The sequence below is a fragment of the Ursus maritimus genome, unplaced genomic scaffold (genome assembly GCF_017311325.1).
Source record: "Ursus maritimus isolate PB19 unplaced genomic scaffold, ASM1731132v1 scaffold_30, whole genome shotgun sequence".
NCBI classification, from domain to species: domain Eukaryota; kingdom Metazoa; phylum Chordata; class Mammalia; order Carnivora; family Ursidae; genus Ursus; species Ursus maritimus.
The window spans coordinates 28,576,985-28,597,220 of record NW_024425564.1 but is presented as its reverse complement, the minus strand read 5'-3'; the positions used below and the strand labels follow the sequence as shown (position 1 = coordinate 28,597,220).

At 42.4% G+C, this 20,236-nt stretch overlaps 1 protein-coding gene across 6 annotated transcripts in view; it reads right to left on the bottom strand.

Annotated features, from left to right (window-relative positions):
* Nucleotides 1–20,236, bottom strand: part of RNF144B (ring finger protein 144B) — a 77,354-nt gene that overhangs the window by 30,063 nt on the left and 27,055 nt on the right. For 5 of the 6 annotated variants that reach the window (XM_040645099.1, XM_040645096.1, XM_040645095.1 and 2 more), the window contains exon 3: nt 8,041–8,145. The exons of the other annotated variant lie outside the window; for it this stretch is intronic. In XM_040645099.1, coding sequence (XP_040501033.1) covers nt 8,041–8,145 — 105 coding nt within the window. The remainder of the gene's footprint in view (nt 1–8,040; nt 8,146–20,236) is intronic. 6 annotated transcript variants of the gene reach the window in all.

Below are 20,236 nucleotides of genomic sequence, written 5' to 3'. Positions count from 1 at the left end.
ACCTCTCCTTCTTGCCTGGCTTACTTTATGCCAGTGGTTCGAGAACTTCTTTTTCTCTCCACGGTTCACGTGGTAAGACAAGCAGCAATTCCTACGGCAGCCCCAGCCCTCTGCCACAGCTAGGAGTTGCTGCTCAAAGCACCCCTGACAGGACTCCTTGGTCAAATTCCCTTCTTACCCTCAGCAGCTATGAAGACCAGACAACCAAACTTTTGGACTTCCCCAATTATTCGCATATATATACGACCAATGCTCCTTATCACTCCACGTTCATTTAAGAAATGTTGAAAAGATTATAGTTCTAGCCTCAGAACCCTTAAAAACTAAGGTCAGGTAGATAGTGCCTCAGGAATGATGAAAACCTCATTGTCTCCTCGGGAATAGAACCTTCTGAGCAATATGAATATCATTCCTTCAAACAAAAAAAAAATCACTTCACGGGGTCCTTGGTTGTCCCTCATTGCCATCCAAGTCCTGGTAGAAAAGAAATGCTAAAGACATTTCTTGTGGCTTGACTCCTATTTCCATTGCAGATGGCGATAGGAACCAAAGGTTTGCTGGTAAATGGCAGTGATTCAGACCTAACCAAATGACATTTCAGATTAATCCTTTTAAATTGCATTTCAAAGTCAGATGCAGGAAAAGCTAACTGCTCTTAAACTGGCATTCTAAAAATAATAGTTCCATTGACGTCAACTATACTGATGTTGCTTAAAAGATTTATAACTGAGAAGACCCAAGGATTGATACTAGGCTTCTAAACATTTAGCAAGTTGATACAAGACACAGTCGTAGCCTTGGCAATTCTGACTCGAAAGCATTACACATTCTTTGGTATAAAATATATCTAGACGGAAGTTCCTGTAAGAAATGAAAGGAAGTCTGCTTTAAGAAAACAAGAGTAAAAAAAAATGAGGCAATTAAAAATTGTACTTAACAAATACAGTACATTTTAAAAGGTATTCAAAATCGAATCCTCCTCCTCACAAAAAAAAAAATTCAATTTGTTTATTTTGCAAATGAATTAAACGAAGTCAGCTAAAATGTATGAAGGACTGCAAAACAGGCAAGTTCAGTCTCCTCCATTCCAAGTACGGTAAAACATAAATTAAATTTAATTATAACATTTTTCTCCAGCTGGGAGGAAAAGGTTGATTTTCATCTGGCACCTTAAATAAAGCTCCCGAGCAATCACTAAAAAAATTATGGTTAATTTTATATGATGTGTGTTGTACCATACTTTTTTAAAAAGTGTGGTTAGACTTTTATTACATTGAAAGCCAGTTTTGTTTCATCTCTTATCATGCCACCTGGACACCTTTCCTGAAAGACAAAGGTGTCTCAAAAGAAATTCTGGGGGTGCCTGGGTGGCTCAGTTGTTAAGCGTCTGCCTTCGGCTCGGGGCGTGATCCCAGAGTACTGGGATCGAGCCCCACATCAGGCTCCTCCGCTAGGAGCCTGCTTCTTCCTCTCCCACTCCCCCTGCTTGTGTTCCCTCTCTCGCTGGCTGTCTCTCTCTCTGTCAAATAAATAAAATCTTAAAAAAAAAAAAAAAATTCTGAGTTGGAAACAGAAGACACAGGTAACCAAGGGATGGGAGGCATTAAGGAATCTGAATGCAATTCCCGACTTAGTCATTGCTTCACTGTAGGTAGAGAACAAATAATCTAACTACTTCAACTTTTGGGCCAAGGTGACTTGGAGATGATGTCATCCGGGTCCAAGAGACCCCAGTAAAAGTCTGTACATCTATTTTTAACACCCACCCCCCCCCAAAAAAGGCCTTTGAGTCTATGGGACAGTCCTGTACTCTACCTGCCCACATCTAAAATAGTTATAGACTGATGAAGAACTTCTTCAAACCCCTCAAAGTCAATTCCTAAAAATTCTGATTTTTTTCAATGACATACAATATATGTAACAGCTAAGTCAAATACAGTTGATGGAAGACAAAGCAAACAGGAGATAAAGCACTTTAGATGCAGATGAAATGCTAATGAGAAAAGTAACACAAATTAATGCAGTAAAAAGTAAACAACAGTAGAGATGGATGTTTAATTTTAAATTAGAAAGATACATTTCATCAGAGAACACATCACTGCCAACAGGAAAGTTAGAGGTCTCTAATTTTTTTGGTCTCTTATTCTACTTTGAATCTCCTATTTATTATTTTTTATAGATCAGAGATTCTTTATGGAATTAAGACAATAAGGTAAATCAATTTTTTTCTATTGAAATCGGTGATTAAAAAAAAAAAAGTTAGTTCCATCACCACCATTCTCTTCCCAGACCCCACCACTTAGATCTGCATCTTCTTGGTATTCTGTTGGAGGGCACACTAAGGGTACAGCAGTGGCTGGACACCCGGGGAGACAGATAAGGAAAGGGGGCAGAGAAGCTGCTCTCAAAGAACTTAAATTACCCAGAAGGCAATAAAGACACATAAGGTTTTTTGTTTGTTTTTTTTTTAAATCTACTCCTTGGGAAAAAAAAAAAAAAGAAGAAGAAGAAGAATCGACTCCTTGATCTTACCATTTTGGCTTTTACAGATTAGACTAGTTCTCTGAAATGTTTCTGTTATACCCATGGCTTTAGATCAAAGAAAGCTGGACCATGTAAAAAAAAAAAAAAAATCATCCAAAGTATTAAATTCCTGGTTCCACTGCCATTTGGAATAAGTCACTATTGCTCAAGGTCTTTTATAATTATAAACCTGAAATAAATGTGTTAGGATGATTACTGAAGGTTCAATCAAATCACAGGTTAAAGGGCTCCTGCTTTAAAAAGCAAAACAAGACAAAACCTGAAACAATCACAAAGACAAACTGATTGCAAAACTGAAACTCCAACAAAAGAGATTATATAGAGGTGTCTGTGATATTATAACTATCCTCTCCCTGCCAACAAAGAAATTCCAAATTGTTCAAAATCGTATCAGAACGTTCCTTTTTAACTTTTTATTTTGAAATGATTTTAGACTGACAAGGAATTATAAAACTTAGGTAGAGTTCCTAAATCCCATTCTCCCCAGCTTCTCCTACTGTTAACACCTTACATAACTGTAGGTAAGAATTAAAATAATGAAATTTACATTGATATAAGACAAACTATCTGAGAGCCTTATTCCAAGCTTAAAAATTGTCCCACTTATGTCTTTTTTTTCTTTTCAGTCCAAGATCCCATTTAAGATACCTCCTTGCATTTAGTTGCCATGTCTCCTTAGTCTTCTCCAATCTGTGGCAGTTACTCAGTGTGTCTTTGCCTTTCATGACATGACCTTGACCTGTTTGAAGAGTCCGGGCTAGCTATGTCCTGCAGTGTTCTCCCATTTGGGTTCATCTGATGCCTTCTCATGATTAGGTTGAGGCTGTGCAGTTTGGGCAAGAATATCACAGAAGTGATGTTGAGCCATCAAGGAAGTACATGAGGTCAACCCATCTCGTTACTGGTAATGTTGACTTTTTAACTTGGTTACGGTGGTGTTTACCAAATTTCTCCACCCTTCGTAATCAGCAAGTATCTTGTTCTAGTAGAAATACATTTTGAGATTCTGCAAATATTCTGTTTCTCATCATACCTTTGCTCCACTAATTGTTCTATCTATTCATAATTCTTGCTTACGATAGTTATTACTGTGGTATTTGCTTAATGATGATTTTGTTTCCATCATTCATTCTGTATTTGTTAATTAGAATTCTACTGTAAGAAAGAGCTCTCCTGGGTGCCTAGGTGGCTCAGTCAGTTAAGCATCTGCCTTCAGCTCAGGTCATGATCCCAGGGTCCCAGGATCAGGTCCCACATTGGGGTTCCTGCTCAGCTGGGAGTCTGCTTCTCCCTCTACCCTTCTCCCTCTGCCCCACCTCACGCCGTGATCTCTCTCTCTCTCTCAAATAAATAAAATCTTAAAAAAAAAAAAAAAACCTGTCCCTTATCCCCCATTTATTTATTTTTCATTTATTTATTTATTGTACTCAGTGGTTTCTAATCCATTAATAACCAGATCCACATTCAAGCTGTAAAAACAAAAATTTCCAAGTATCTTCTCAACTATCAAGAGACCACTTCCATCAGATCTAAGAAATTCTTATCTTGATTTAAAGTGATTTTTATTGCTATTTCTCCTTTGAACTTTATATTAATCCGCCTGTTAAACAAAATTTCTCTCTCCTCCAATCCAAGCATGAAAGACCACTTTTTCTCATCTTCATCATTCTAGAAATTCTTTCCAAAAAGAAAGAAAATTTAATCCAAAGAGAAAATAAACTCAGTTTAATTTTAATAGAATAAGAGTAGTAATATCAGAATAATAACAAAAAGCTACTAATTGCTCATAATTGCACTCCAGGTTGTTGGTGGGGTTTTTGTTTTTTTTTTTTTTTTTTTCTGGTAAAAATGAACCTGAGGATACTTATTAAATAATTAGTTCCTACTTTACTGCAAGTCTTCGATTTTCCATTCCACTCCAACTATAGCACAGGATAAGCAGGACACTCAGAATACACATACATGTAATACACATACATGTGGGGCACTGTAACTGTTATACATGATGCTTAATCGGATACATCTAACATTCACAATGGAGGAGAAATGAAAAGTGAGGTATACCTTTGTTAGCTATATTAACTATGATCATAATATCTGAGCAGGTTTCACCACCTACATTGACACTAGCCCTACAAAAACTAAAGAAGGAAATGGCGGGCGTGGGGGGTGGTGAGTAGAGCCTGTTTGCCAGGGAAGCATTTATCCTGAAAGTGGTGTGTTCCCATAATACTGACCGTTGGTCAATATCTTATATATAAAATACAATATGTATATAAAAGATTATTTTTTTAAAGATTTTATTTATTTGAACGAGAGAGAGAAAACGAGAGACAGAGCATGAGTGGAGGGGGAAGGGCAAAGAGAGAGGGAGAAGCAGGCTCCCCGTGGAGCAAGGAGTCGGATGCGGGGCTCAATCCCAGGACCCTGCGATTATGACCTGAGCTTAACCAACTGAGCCACCCAGGCGCCCCTATATAAAAGATTATAATATATATTATCTTTTTAGTTACGAAAATGAAATGACTAAAACATTGTAGTTAGGAATTGGCTTCATGCAAGTACCATTCATCAAGGTCTAGAAAGCCAGGACCGAAGAGAAAAAGAAGAAAGAAAAGCCTAGTCTTCACTTGGGTTTGGCCCCTTAAACCATACTTCTGCTACTGTTGCTTTAAAACATTGAGACAGACCAAACAAAGAATACAAGAGATCAGTATATTTGAAGATGGACTTGACCACGAGGAGATCATTAGAGCATGTCAAAGCTTTGGCACTTTTTGAGGTGCTATGACTTGCAAAAATCTAGGCAAGAGAAACAGTCCTAGCCGTATGGCTAAGTGCCTTATCAAGCTAATACAAAAGCGACTCGGGTTTCCTGTGTCAACCCAGAAAAGAACTGCACTTCCTGACAGCCTCCCATTCATCACTTGAGTGGACTAACCACACTCACCTCTCCTTCTCTCCATACTAGATATTGAAACCTGCTGGAAAAAAACAGAGGGCATCACTGTCTGAGAGCCAGAAAGCAGGGCCCTCCTGGGAAGTGGAAAAGATGGCGGGAGCTGGGATGCCAGGGCAGGAATTGTTCTCACCGTTCTCCTTTCGCTGTTCCTTTCTCACTTGTTCTCCAGAGGCTTCAGGACACAGCATCCTCTGCCCTTCTCCCTTGGCTCCTCCATGGGTAAAAGGGATTTGCCCGTGTGCCCACCCATGTGACACATTCAACCCACTGCTGTTTACACTTCTTATAGTTGCCTTTAGTTGAGGAAGCAGCTTAGAAACAGAAACAGTATTCTCCACTTATATGCAGTTTTAAAGCAGAGCTTTAAATACATTCCAAAGCAAAATTCAGCTGGAACCCTAAAAATATTAATGCTGGCAGAGCCGAGGCCTTTATCCTTCGCCACCCCAAGGTTCGACTCTTGTGCGGCTAATACACTTCACAGCCAAAGGTTATGACAGACATACTTAGTCCCTTGCCCTTCAGATCTTTAAACCACAGCAAGAGGAATCTGGCTGCTGGCTGGGGCATCCTTATCTTCCCTCTGCCCCGCCTCATGCTGTGCTGAAGAAAGGGAAGGAAGAGTGTGACAAGAGGCTACAGCAAGGGGGTGGGGGGGGGGGGGGGGGGGCTGTGCTGAAGGATCATTTGCGGGGAGCACGTGGCTCTCTAGAATTCCAGCAGCCTTTACCAAAGCCACACTCATAAACATGCAACGTGAGTTAAAATCTGTATTTATTTTGCAAATGCAGCTTTAAATTCCTTAGTACTCCACCCACCCCCTTCCTCTCTCCTAGTCCTCCGCAGCAACCTAAACCCCCTCCTATAGAAATTCTGGAGCCCCCATTCTTGGCACAAGCAGCTGCACCCATCCTTGCTCTGGGGCATGGGGGGGGGGGGGGCTCTAGCAGCAAGATGCAGGCTGGTCATTTCAGTGTTCCAGGACTTGAAAGGAGAACTGCCCTCCACTGCCAGCTGGCAGAGGGAAGAAGTTCAATTTCTCAGACCATGTGATGGTAGGCATGCACTCACCACTCAAATTTTATAGGGCCCAGACAAATGGCTCAGGCTCCCCCCGTCGGGATGGCGTGCTACTTCCCTAACACGGTAAGGGAACGGCTCCAGTAGTCATCACCTTTTTAACAGGGCTACGAACTCCCAGGGCCTTGCCCGAAGTAATGCTCTCAGAACAAAGAGTCTGCCTCCCACCTCTCGTAATCCCATAGGGGACAAGATTCCTAGCTCAGGTACATGAGAAAAGCCCACCACCAGCTGCAACTACCAGATGATGCAGGGAGGGCAAGTTTTACTTCTCCAGGGCCCCCAGCCTCCCACCAGCTTGTGTGACAGCTTTCTTCCAGAAGCAAACAGTACTTGGATCGGGCATTAAATGCTTTGCTAATGAAGCTATTGCTGATGAAGAAAAGTTAAGGGGCAAAGTCACGGCTGAGCTCATCTGGAAGCAGTGAGAAGGCAGGCAGGAGCCACAGTGAGCAGGGGCAGACGCAAGGAACACGGGCAACCACGTGGGCTGGATCTACACGGGAAAGCATTTGGAGCAAAGAGCTTAAATGCCTGGTGTCCCCTGAAGATGAAGGAATGTTCTACTTACATGCATTTTATAAGACAGTGAATGATGAAGAACCATGTATTGTAACATAAACAGCAGCAGCACCAAGGCGAGTCTTAACCAGAACTATTTTTAACATGCAAAGTGTATTTTGTGTTACCTGTATAATTAAACATTTTTTAAAAGGCAGAAGAAATAGTCGTAGAGACAGAATGCAGTCAAGCATAAGGCGGATAAGCCCATTATAATATACTCAATCATATCTGGATTAAAAGCTAGCTATTATAGGGGCGTCTAGGTGGCTCAGTCATTTAAGCATCCGACTCCTGATCTTGGCTCAGGTCTTGATCTCAGGGTCAAGAGTTCAAGCCCCACAATGGGCTCCATGCAAAAGAAAAAAAAAGTGGGCTGCCTATCATAATAATAACTATAACTATACATAAGGAAAGCTTGATGTAAAGGAAGCCAGAAAGGAAGATGGCATAGCCCAAGTTCATGTGTGTGTAGTATTTACTTCGAAAGGAATGGTCCCATAAAACTGGTAAAGCTACCAGCATCTCTAACATAATGTTCTATCCATGTCTCAATTCAAAATGACAGACCGTTACTACCACCACTGCAATTTTTTACTCTGGGGGGGAGAAAAAACGTGGCCCATTGGTTAAGAACTTTGATGACTGTACATTCACACCCATCTTTAGTCAGGCTCTCAGCAGACCAGTGAGAACAGAATCGATCCGTGCCTTCCTATTCACCTAATGGGAAACAGACTTTGAAGAACTGAAGAAATACCATAGTTCAGAAGATGTGTTTGTTGTTTTTTTCAAATACCCTTTTCTAATTTCTAAGAGACATTATGGGTTTGTCAAGAACCTAGGGAATAACGTCAGCAGGAAAGAGGGAAGGTCATGGGACGCGTGCCTACCTCTGCTTCCTGCAGGGTCCCATGGTTCAGGCACACCGTGTCGGGGCAAGCAATGGGGGACCCACAGCCTTCCCGGATTGCCAGCTGCAGGTACTGTTTCAAGCACTAGGAGTTAAGAAGAAAAAAGACAATTACCCATTGCCTTACAGTAGCACAAAGGTTACATAACTGCCATTGGCTCCTCTTCCTTCACTGGCAGTCCTGGGGCTCTTGCACTCGGGAAACTGAAGTTATCACAAGTGTGAACACTAAGAGCTATTACCTGGGAAAGAATACAAGACAGGTCATTAATTACGTATGACCTCATCCTAAGAGCACTGAGTTTACGCAAGGCAACAAGTCAAACTCCTGTATGCTCACACATTTTAGCCACCACGGATTTGGGAAAGAAGAAACCGTCTTTTGCACTGATGGCAGAAGCCTTCTTTATAGTCTTTCTTTTTTTAACTTATGTGACTTCCTAGTTCCATTTTTACCTAGTGGTCCTCTCCCTCAAAGTTTGCCCAAAAGTAGAACTCTGTGCCTCTCATGCTGAGCGAGCCAAACAGAATCAAAATACAGTTGACCCTTGAACAACATGAGTTTGAACTGCGTGGGTCCACTGATATGCAGGTTTTTTCAATAAATACAATACTGGAAATGTATTTTCTCTTATGATTTTCTTGATAACATTTTCTACAGCTTACTTTATTGTAAGGGTACAGTATATAATCCATATACAGAATATGTACGAATCAACTGTATATGTTATCAGTAAGGCTTCTGGTCAACACTAGGCTATGAGTAGTTAAGTGTTGGGGGAGTCAAGTTATATGTGGACTTCTGACTGTGGGGGGAGGGGCAGGCGGGGCCCTTAACCCCTGCACTGTTCAAGGGTCAATTGTGAGATTAAGGCACTGACTTATCTAAGAAAACTCTATTTTATTTTATTTTATTTTATTTTATTTTATTTTATTTTATTTTAGTGAAAGACAGAGAACTGACTGTGGGGGGAGGGGCAGGCGGGGCCCTTAACCCCTGCACTGTTCAAGGGTCAATTGTGAGATTAAGGCACTGACTTATCTAAGAAAACTCTATTTTATTTTATTTTATTTTATTTTATTTTATTTTATTTTATTTTATTTTAGTGAAAGACAGAGCACAAGTGGGGTGGGGGGTGCAGAGGGAGGGGGAGAAGCAGACTCCCCATTGAGCAGGGAGCCCGATACGGGGCTTGATCCCAGGACCCTGAGATCATGGCCTGAGCCGAAATCAGACGCTTAACTGACTGAGCCACCCAGGCGCCCCCATCTTTATTCTGTTTCCCTATCTGAAAATAAAACTAATATCACAATGGCATTATTTCAGGAAACTAATCACGTATTTACCTGATTGAAGTTACTGTTACAATGTATGACCGAAGCAATGACTAGAGCAAAGCATTTAAACCAGATTTGTACTTCTTCATGTGCTTGATAATTCCCTTCTTCAAGGAGCCCATTTTTTTCCCCTATGATATTCATCACAGAAAAAAATGAGAAAGTAACCCAAATAGCCAAAATAGAAAAAAAATGTAAATAAACAATGCTAAATTCATACAATAGCATGCTGCAGAATCATAAAAAATATTTTCAAACGATGTGTAACACATGGGGAAAATGCTCCTGATTCAGTATGAATTGGAGAATAAGAGGTATCTGGGAGCAGGGCTCCTCTTGCAGACTCTTCCTACAGTCGACTCCGCTATGCTGCTGTATTTTACCTCTTATTTTCTTGTTTGAGAGAAGGGTGAACAATCACTTGCTCTAGAGTTTCGGTGCCAGACATGGTCTGTTGTGCCAAGAAGAAAGGGAAGCAGGAGAGAGCCATATCAAGGAAACGTGGGGAAGAATTTCGGCACACACGCAACACTCGGGAGGAACAGCAAAGCAGGTTCTCAAAAAGGAGTGTCACGCCCAGGGACAAATGAATAAATGATGTGAAGGCCTGTCCACCCGGCTCTGTTCCCGAGGACCTCTCTGCCCCCCATCTGCCACACAGCTGCCGGTGTGACCACCTTGATCTCCCCAGCTGCCCCTTGAAATTTAAGCAGAAAGACTCTAAAAATGTATGGTCTCTAGGCTCAAGGGGAAGGTATCTGGGAAGACAAAGTGAACCACGCACTGCGCGTGTATCAGAATATCTGGGCTCTAGCCATGATGATGGGGAAGTTACTTGAGCTGTGTCCCAGACCTGCTTCCCTTCACTGAAAAACCAGAAACGATAATATCTGTTATGGTTACCCCCAGGGTTTAAAACACATGCACATACAAAACACAAACGTGAAATTTCATACACAGGAACCCTTTGAAAAATTCACAAACTGCAGAATATTTGGTTTTATTTCTCCCCCGCTTCACTGGATCTTGGACGTTCTATCAAAAACTTTGTGGGGAGGGGCGCCTGGGTGGCACAGCGGTTAAGCGTCTGCCTTCGGCTCAGGGCGTGATCCCAGCGTTGTGGGATCAAGCCCCACATCGGGCTCCTCTGCTATGAGCCTGCTTCTTCCTCTCCCACTCCCCCTGCTTGTGTTCCCTCTCTAGCTGGCTGTCTCTATCTCTGTCGAATAAATAAATAAAAAATCTTTAAAAAAAAAAAAAAAAAACTTTGTGGGGAAATGTTAATCCTTTGACCTTCTGAGATTATCCTTTCTCCACTCCCTTGGGCGAACCAGTTAAGCCACTGTGGTCCACAAGCATCATAGACAGAACAGGTATTTGTAACAGAACAGCATACACACCTCTATTCAAGCCTCTCTTTAGAACCATTTGCATCTCTAGGAAAAGCGTAGAGTCAAATAGAAACCAAAAAGACTGTGAGTCTTTAGGAGCAGAAAGAAAGAAAAAAAGGAGGGAGGGAGGGAGGGAGGGAGGAAGGAAGGAAGGAAAGAATCATTTCAACTTCTTTTGCAAACTTGTAAAGGTGAAATCTAAGCTTTCCCAAGAGTTTATCATAGATGTTCTATAGTTTTGTTTTTTTAAGATTTTATTTTTATTTGTGAGAGAGAGAGGCAGATGGAGGGAGCCGACTGCCACTGAGCAGGGAGCCCAATGTGGGGCTTGATCCCAGGACCCTGAGCCAAAGGCAGACTCTTAACCAATGGAGCCGCCCAGGTGCCCCTGTCCTATTCGTTAATGTAAGGTTCTTAGGTGCATCCGTGACATGCAAAGTCAGTAAATTCTGAAGCTGCCAACAAGGGCTTTCCTGGCCCCAATATTACATGACCCATGATTTTAGGAGAGAAGTTAGAGCTATATACACAGACTACAGAGCATAAATATATACACGCCCTTTTTTTAATTCTAAGAAATAATGGTCTAAGGCAGAGAGGGGTAGGACGAGCGACTGAGTGCGGGGACGGCACAGGCACCTGCCGTTCCATCCCCGTGAGCGTGCGTTTCTAGTCGGAGGCCAAGAGGAGCAACAACGAGCCCTGGTTATTGCTTCTTGTTGAATTTTCAAGCACCTTACGTTGGTTCCATGGCCTCCATCAGCTTTCACTAAGAATTTAATCTCAAGCCCTCCATCTCTTCCCCACTACCTCTGGCTGACGCACAACAGAAGCAAAAACATTCACAGGAATCCCGCTGTGCCTGTTATAAAACCTCAGTAAATGGTTAACAATTCTGGAAGAAACTGGCATCTAGACTGTAAATAAAGACAGAAAGAAAGAGGGGGTAAAAACTACCATCATTTAATCACATGAAAAAAAATTACATTCCAGGTAGACCGTCTCTGCTTTGCTGTCCCGCCCGCAGCTCCCTTGCAGTGTATTCGGTAAACTTCTATCTCCTCTCTTCTGTCCTAGGTGAATTCTTTCAACTTCACCCCATCTGGTCGCCCCACATTTGTGGGCCCTCCCGGGGAACCTCTGCTGGGTGGAGGGCCTGGCCTCTTCCCGGATTCTCTGGGGATTTCTTGGGACTTTCCCTGGGTGCACCCAACAGACTCTAGTACTCCAGGGGGAAACTGAGGACCTCAGGCCAAGGTGACTCCTGGATGAGGCTCAAAGCCCCAGGGCAAGCCACCAGAGTGCACTTGCCAGAATGGGTGAGGGATTTCCCCTCTGGGCCGTTGGAGAAACCCACACCCCCACTCCTTTTTCTTGTGCTTCCAGCCCTTGGCCTTGGCCATCTAACCCTAGCACTTCCCAGACAACTGAAGGTCTCTGGCCAGGGCAGCTCCTCGGTGTGGTCTGAAGGTCAGACGGTCCCCGCCTGTGACGGCGAAGAATCCCTTCTCTCTACTCTCCCACTGCCCCCTCTGAGGTTCCCCCAGCACGTGGCACAGTTGGCCACGGCAGCTCGTCCGGGGCAAATCTGCACACGTGGAGGACTCGTGCCTGACTCACAGCCACCTTGCTTCTTTCGGGCCCCCACTTTCTCCTCTCTCCCCATGGGTCTGGCCACCATCTTGATCTACAGGCAGAATATGCTCTTCCTTGTCAGAGAATCCAACCATCCCACTCAAGGATGATGAGTCAACAAGGGTTCCAGCCCATGCCCTCATGGGAGTACCCTCCTGCTGTACCCCGTGGACCTGGCCACCACGGACTTGCACTTAAATCCCCTATCAGCGTGTGACTCTAATACCAAGCTCTGGTCTGTAACTGCACGGAATAACCTGATGGACCAACAGGTTTAGGTGGGGACAAGGTGTCTCGTCCCCCCACCCCCGTCCAGCAGGAAGCAGCTACTGAAGATGAGACCTCCTCCAACCAAATGTCAAAGATGTGTCATTGTCGATCTGTCCTGGGGAGTGTAGAGACTGCTTTTAGGCAACAGGCTTGAGCAATGGAAACCACAGTAAGGGGAAAGGGCCCACCGTGACCACCAGGCTGAAAGCAAACAGGCTCATTAAGTGACCCACGTCAAAAGAGCCATAGGCTCTAGCTGACCAGTGGGCTACTTACAACCGAGCACAGGTACCAAAAAAGGAAAATTCAGTATGTTCCCATACCTTCTCACTTCCCCCCTTCCCTAGAGCCCCCCGCCACTGCCTCCTGACAGTCTCTCCTTTGCTGTCCCGCCTGCCGCTCCCTTGCAATGTATTCAATAAACTTCTCTCTCCTTAAGAAATTACATTCCATTAATAATAGCATTGAACAGATGCCTAAATATGCAGTTTTCGCAACAGCTAACAAATTCTAAGGAAAATGTTTTAAACAGAACTTTTTGAAAATTCTGATGACCCACAAAAAGAAAGAAACAGGTTTTTTTCCTTTTAAATAATAAACTTTCCACTTAGTATGGTAGAACACAGAAACATTTTTAGGCCATGAAGCGTCATGTACAATAATAATGACTATTCTTACCCCCAAATCCTGTCCTCGTGCTGCATTTTCTGTCTCTGTGAATGACTTTTCCATCCACCCAGCTGCACAACCCAGAAATGTATGGATCACCTAGGACACCTCTTTCTCTTACCCTGTATCCAATAAATGCCTACTAGATGTCTTCACCTGGCTGTCTAACCAAGCCCTCGTTATTTAACAGAGCCTTTCAATCTACCGTCCCCCACATACCAGCTTCCCCACATCCCCAGTCTTCCCATCTCAGTAAATGGAACCAATTACCCAGTTACTCAGCCAAAACAAAAACAAAGACATCCTTGATTCCTCTTTTCCTCAAACTCTACAACCAAAACATGTCCCCACACTAAAGCATTTCTCACCACTCCCGCTGCAAACTCAAGTCCCCGTCACCCCTTCCGGAGACCTCCGCAACAGCTTTCTTGCTGGTCTCTACTCCACACAGTAGTCAAGGTACTCTTCATACATCTTTCTAAAATATAAATCCTATTTTACTCTCCTGCCCCAAACCCTCCAATGAATGTACATCTCATTTAGATGGCCTCTCCAACTCCTTACCATGGCTCACACAGTCCTAATTTGTTCCGACTCCTGGCTACTGCTCTGAGCTCATTTCTACCACATTCCCCCTTTACTCTGGGACTATGAATTTGCTCACTATTTCTTCGACATGTCACACCTGCTCCCGAATAAGGCCTTCTTTCTTGGTTGGTGCCATTTCCTCTCCCTGGAATGTCCTTCCCCCAGATGGCTCACTCTCACGTCATTCAGAGCTCTGCTCAGTGTCACCTCCTCAGACAGGCCTTCACTGGCTAAAAAGGCCAACCTTCCCTCCCCTATCAGGCCTCCTGGCCCTGCTTTATTTTTCTTCATAGCACTTTCTATTACCTAATGTTATTTACTTGTGTATTATTAGGTTGCCCCACTAGAAATTCAGCTAGAAGAAGTACAGGGACATGGCCTTAGTCTCTGATGGATTCCAGGAAAAGATGTAGAAGGTACTACAAACACATTACTGGGTGACTTAATAAATTCCAAAGTCCTACCCATATCATGTCCTAAGTACTGATTCGGCCTATTCACCTCTCTCAATCTCTTCTGCCCCATCCTTAGGCCACTTTCCATTACCTCTTACGTGGGTTTCTGCCTTAGTCCACTCACTAGTCTTCCTGTATCTGTTTTTGCCTCCTTCTAATTAATTCTCCACACTGCTGGCAGAAGGAACTTTAATAAAATCTAACTGATCCCTTCTGTCATCTGCTTAAAACCCTTCCAAGGCTGTAAACAGTCTTTATGTCTCCTTTGTAGCACTTATGACAATTAGGACTTAAAAATTAGGTGTATATAGGGGCGCCTGGGTGGTTCAGTCAGTTAAGCATCTGACTCTAGATTTCAGCTCAGGTTATGACCTCAGGGTCCCAGGGATCAACCTTCATGTTGGGCTCCATGCTGGGCCTGGAGCCTGCTTAAGATTCTCTCTTTCCCTCTGCCCTTCCCCGCACCTTACATGTGCGTGCATGCGTGCGTGTGCACACGTGTGCGCGATCGTTCTCTTCCTCTCTCTAAAATATTAGGTGTATATAATTATGTACCCCCAAAAGTCTCACTCTCTCCACTCAGTCCACCTATCAACATTACCAGAAATTTCAACCTTTAGATTTCTTTGATTAAAACCCTGTCTCTGGGGGCGCCTGGGTGGCTCGGTCATTAAACGTCTGCCTTCGGCTCAGGTCACGATCCCAGCATCCTGGGATCGAGCCCCACATCTGGCTCCCTACTCAGCGAGGAGCCGGCTTCTACCCCTCCAACTCCTCCCTGCTTGTGTTCCCTCTCTCACTGTCTCTCGCTGTCAAATAAATAAATAAAATCTTTAAAAAAATTAATAAAATAAAACCCTGTCTCTAGAATAATCCTGTCACCATTCACAAATAATTAGGACAGGAAGATAGTCAAATGAGGCAGTAGTTTTCTAGCAGAGGGCAGGGCCTTGAAGAAAAGGATTGAAGACCAGGTATGTTTCTATGGACAAGAAACACTGGGAACTATGGGACACTAATGGGAAGGGCAGCTGTGATATTATGATTTATAATAAGAAATATGAATACATTCTTTCTGCTTCTAGCACAGAGCTTCTAAAACCCTTGGAATCTCCTAAGTGGTGGGAGAGATAAAAGGTATCTTTTGTTATGTTAAGGTGGTGACTTTGGGAATGCCCCTAGGTCAAGTGGGGGCTGGTTGCCAGTGGAGAGCTGGAACTTGTAGTCCTACCCATTGACCTCCAGGGAGGGGAGCACGGCTAGAGGTTACATCATGGCCACTGGTGATTGATTGAATCAGTCATGCCTGTGGAATAAAACCTCCTTAAAAACCCAAAAGTCTGAGTTCAGAGAGCTTACTGGTTGGTGAACACATGGGGACTTGGTAAGAGTGCTAAACTTAGGAGGGCTTGGAAGATCCGTGCTCTTTCCCCTCCCCCTCCAATGCATATCTTCCCTCTGGCTGTTCCTGAGTTATGGCATTTTATAATAAACCAATCATCTAGCAAATAAATGCTTCTGTGAGTTCTCAGAGCCGCTCTAGCAAGTTAATTGAAGCCAAGAGGAAGGTCATGGGAACCTATGATTTACAGCCAGTTGATCACAAGTGCAGTTAACAACCTGGGCTTGTGACTGGCACGCAAAGTTGGGAGACTTCTTTGATCCAGACTTGTTGGGATAAATGTCTATTCCGATCCTTTGCCCATTCTGAATTGGGTTATTTGTGTTTTTATTATTGAGTTATAAGACTTCTTTGTATATTCTGCAGGTGTCCTGCATCAGATATGATTTGCAAATATTTCATCCCATATTGTCAGGTATCTTTTCATTTTCCTGAGGAGGTCCATTGTAAAGGTTTTTAATTTTGATGAAGTCCAATTTTTTTTTTCTTCTGTTCATGCTTTACCTAATCCGAGGTCATGAAATTTTTTCTACTTCCCATATTTTCTTCAAAGAGTTTGCAAGTTTAGCTCTTAGAGTTAGGCAGAAGCCGTTTGAGTTAACGTTCGTCCATGGTATGAGGAAACAGTCCAGCTTCATTCTTTTGCAAAAGGTATCCAGTTGTCCCAGCACTATTTATTGAAAAACTATTCTTTCCCGCTTTGAACTGCCTTGGAACCCTTGAGGAAATCAACTGACAATAAACGAGAATTTATTTCTGGAACTGTCAATTCTATTCCATTGATCGATCTACCTATCCTTGTGACAGTGTGACATAGTTTTATTATAGTGCTACAGTATAGTAACTTTGGAGATGAGAAGTGAGCTCTCCAACTTTGTTCTTCTTTTACAAAATTGTTTGGGCTATTCTATTTCCCTCAATTTTCCATGCGAATTCTAGGATACGCTTGTCAATTTGTGCAAAGAAGGCATTTGGGATTTTGATAGGATTTGTACCTGTAGATCCGTTTATGGCCATCTTAACGACACAGGCACACCTGCTGTACTGTGCTCCGCAGAGAGTACGTTTTTACAACCTGCAGGTTTGTGGCACCGTTGGATCCAGCAAGTCTATCGGCACCATGTTTCCAACAGCATTTGCTCACTTCCTGTCTCTGTGTCATACCTTGGTAACTCTTGTCATATATCAAAACTTGCCATATTTCATTATTCATTATATTTGTTAGGGTGATCTGTCAGTGATTGTGACTCATTGAAAGCTCAGAGGATGGTTAGGCATTTTTTTTAGCAATAAAGTATTTTTTCATTAAGCAGTGTGCATAGTTTTTTTAGACATAGACACCTAAAAGACTATAGTGTAAGTATAAGACTATAGTGTAAACACAACTTTTACATGCACTGGGAGATGAGAGAATTCGTTTGGCTTGCTTTATTGCAATATGTGCTTTATTAAGTCTGGAACCAAATCCCCAATACCTCCTAAGTATGCCTGTATTGATCCTTGAAGAGGGAGTGTCTTTTCTATTTAGTCTTCTTGAATTTCTTTCAAAAATGTTCTGTAGTTTTCAGAATATAAGTTTTGTGCTTCTTTTGTTAAATTCATTCCTAAGTATTTTATTTCTTTTGAAATTATTGTTAATAATTGTTGTTTTAATGTACCATTATTGTATTTTCCTTTGCTAGTGTATAGAAATACAATTATTTTTTGTATATTGATCTTGCATTCTGTAATCCTGTTAAGGCGGCATCGGTGTTTTTTGTTTTTTGAAAGGTTTTATTTATTTATGTGACAGAGAGACAGCCAGCGAGAGAGGGAACACAAGCAGGGGGAGTGGGAGAGGAAGAAGCAGGCTCCCAGCAGAGGAGCCCGATGTGGGACTCAATCCCGGAATGCCGGGATCACGCCCTGAGCCGAAGGCAGACGCTTAACCGCTTAACGACTGCACTACCCAGGCGCCCCAGGCATCAGTGTTTTTAAACTCTGTGATTCCAATATGCAACCAAGTCCAAGAACCTTTAGTTCAATACAATCCATGCCCTTGAGTCTAATCAAGGAAGATCCGTCCATCGTCACAGCCTTTAAGTTATTTTGTAATATTCAGAAGTATGACCTCCATAGGAAGGAAGGACTCCTTTCTAAACAACATCTCCATTGAGAATGCATTGCATTTACCTAGTTCCAGAAGAAACAGTAAAGGAAGCCTAGGAAGGAAGTTTTATATGTTAAAGTTAAAGCTCTGACTGAGATCCTTTAAATACTTTACCCAAAACAGCGCTGCTACTGTTTTTGGAAAAAGGTACTAAGATCCACCTTGTAAGTTTGAGAACAGTCATTCAATATGGGAGACTAAATCTGGCCCCCAATCGAAAGTACCTCCATTTCCACCAAGCAAGAGCAATCAAACACTTCTATCTTTATCTCAAGTGATCATGAAACACCTAAATTAAGAAACTCAGTGACGGAAATAGCTCTGAAGAGAAATCCACTGGAAATGCTGCAGACAGATCCAGTCCTCACAATGAAGTGAATCAATCAATCGTGCTAGATTGGAAACACCTTTCAACCAGAGCGGGGAGCAGGCATGAGCCTGGGAAGGATCTGCTTTCAACACGAGTAATTCAACAGCTCCCCCATTGACCGTTCAGAGGCTCTCCCTTCTATCCCAGCAGGGTTGCTTTTCTTAACAGAGGGGGCCCCAGTTCTCCAGCTAGTTCCAAAGAGATCCTTGTATGCCAGGTGCTTACAACACAGTATACCCAGAAAAGCAACCGCTGATTCCAGGAGAACGAAAATCAGAAGGCTTGCCAAGTTTACATCCTGCCATTTCCTCCCAAGAAACGTCAGACCTCAGAACTGCCAGCCCTAAGCTGGCCCCAGGGCCCTCGCCAACAGGCCCAGGACAGGCAGTGAGAATGAGCACAGCCCAGATTAAACAGCGGGCAATTCTGCTGAACTCATTTATCACTTTCTCCATACTCCTCCTGGGCACCTAACGAGTCCCTATTTTAACTCTCAGGGAGCCTTTCTGACTATCCTAGAATGCACAGAATTTCTCAGCAATACAGAAGGAAACACACCCCAAATAACAAAGGTCAAGAAATCCCTTCAGCCATGATGTAGGGCTGTGCAAGTTACCTGCATCAAATATATCCATTCAACCAGTCCAGGTAAACACAGTGAAAAATGTAGTACCTTCATTCTACTAGAGAATGCACAATATCTCTCCGTTTTATCCCTACAAAGGATAGAAGGATAAATGGATGGATAGATGCATGATAAAGCAAGTAGAGTAAAAATTTAATGTTGGAATCAGAGATGGGAGGAATATAGATATTCATTGTTAAAATACTTTCACCTTTGTTGTATGTTTCAACAGTCCCGTAACAAACTGTTGTATACATTTTTAAGCTAAAAAGAAAAAATATTTACACCATTTTCCAAATCTCAGATTTTAATGTTCCTTAAAGCAAGAATCATTTATGTTATATTTTATATAAAACCCCAATATCTGTATTGTATTTAAACCACAGTTTGGAATAAATTATAGTGAAATAAAATCTTATTAATGAAAATTAATGGTGGCAACATTAATGATTATTGAAATTTTTGAAAATGTTCAAGAATATTTACATTGTATAAATGAGACAAGCTAACTCATCGTTGATTACATTTTTTTTCCTGTAGGATATAACCTACAAAGCCAGCATGCAAAATGGGTCACATCAATGACCCAGAGGTTAAACAATAGTGATGCTGTTAGTTTCTTCAAGAGGATATTGTTTCTCTACATAGACTACTAGTTAGAAATGACTTACTTTCAGTTTGGCATAGACATAAGCCTTAAGCTTGGGGCGCCTGGGTGGCTCAGTCGGTTAAGCGACTGCCTTCAGCTCAGGTCAGGATCTTGGAGTCCTGGGATCCAGATGCTGCATCCTGCATCCCCATTAATGCTCCCTGCTCAGCAGGGAGTCTGCTTCTCCCTCTGCCCCTCCCCTGCTCCTGCTCTCTCTCTTTTTCTCTCTCTCACTCATTCTCCCTCTCAAATAAATAAGATCTTAAAAAAAATAAATAAGATCTTAAAAAAAAAAAAAAAGACATAAGCCTTAAGCAAACTTCCTCCCTTGGCTACAATTACAAAAGGGAATTTATTAGATATAAGAAATGTGAACTCTGAAAAAGCTGGACTAACAGTGACTAGGTTGAATGTGAGCCATCTTGTAATATTCAAAATTAATTTAAATGATTTTGTTCAACAACTTCATAGCAAAATCAGAATATCTTTCTACCTATAATAGAGATGGTAACAAAATTGCAACCATTCCTCATCTCATCTTTTTCCCCCAAGACTTTATTCTGCAAAAGCAGAAATGTTTTCGACATTCCTAAAAAGCAAATTTCTAGAAATCGGGGGGGGGGGGGGGGGGGGGT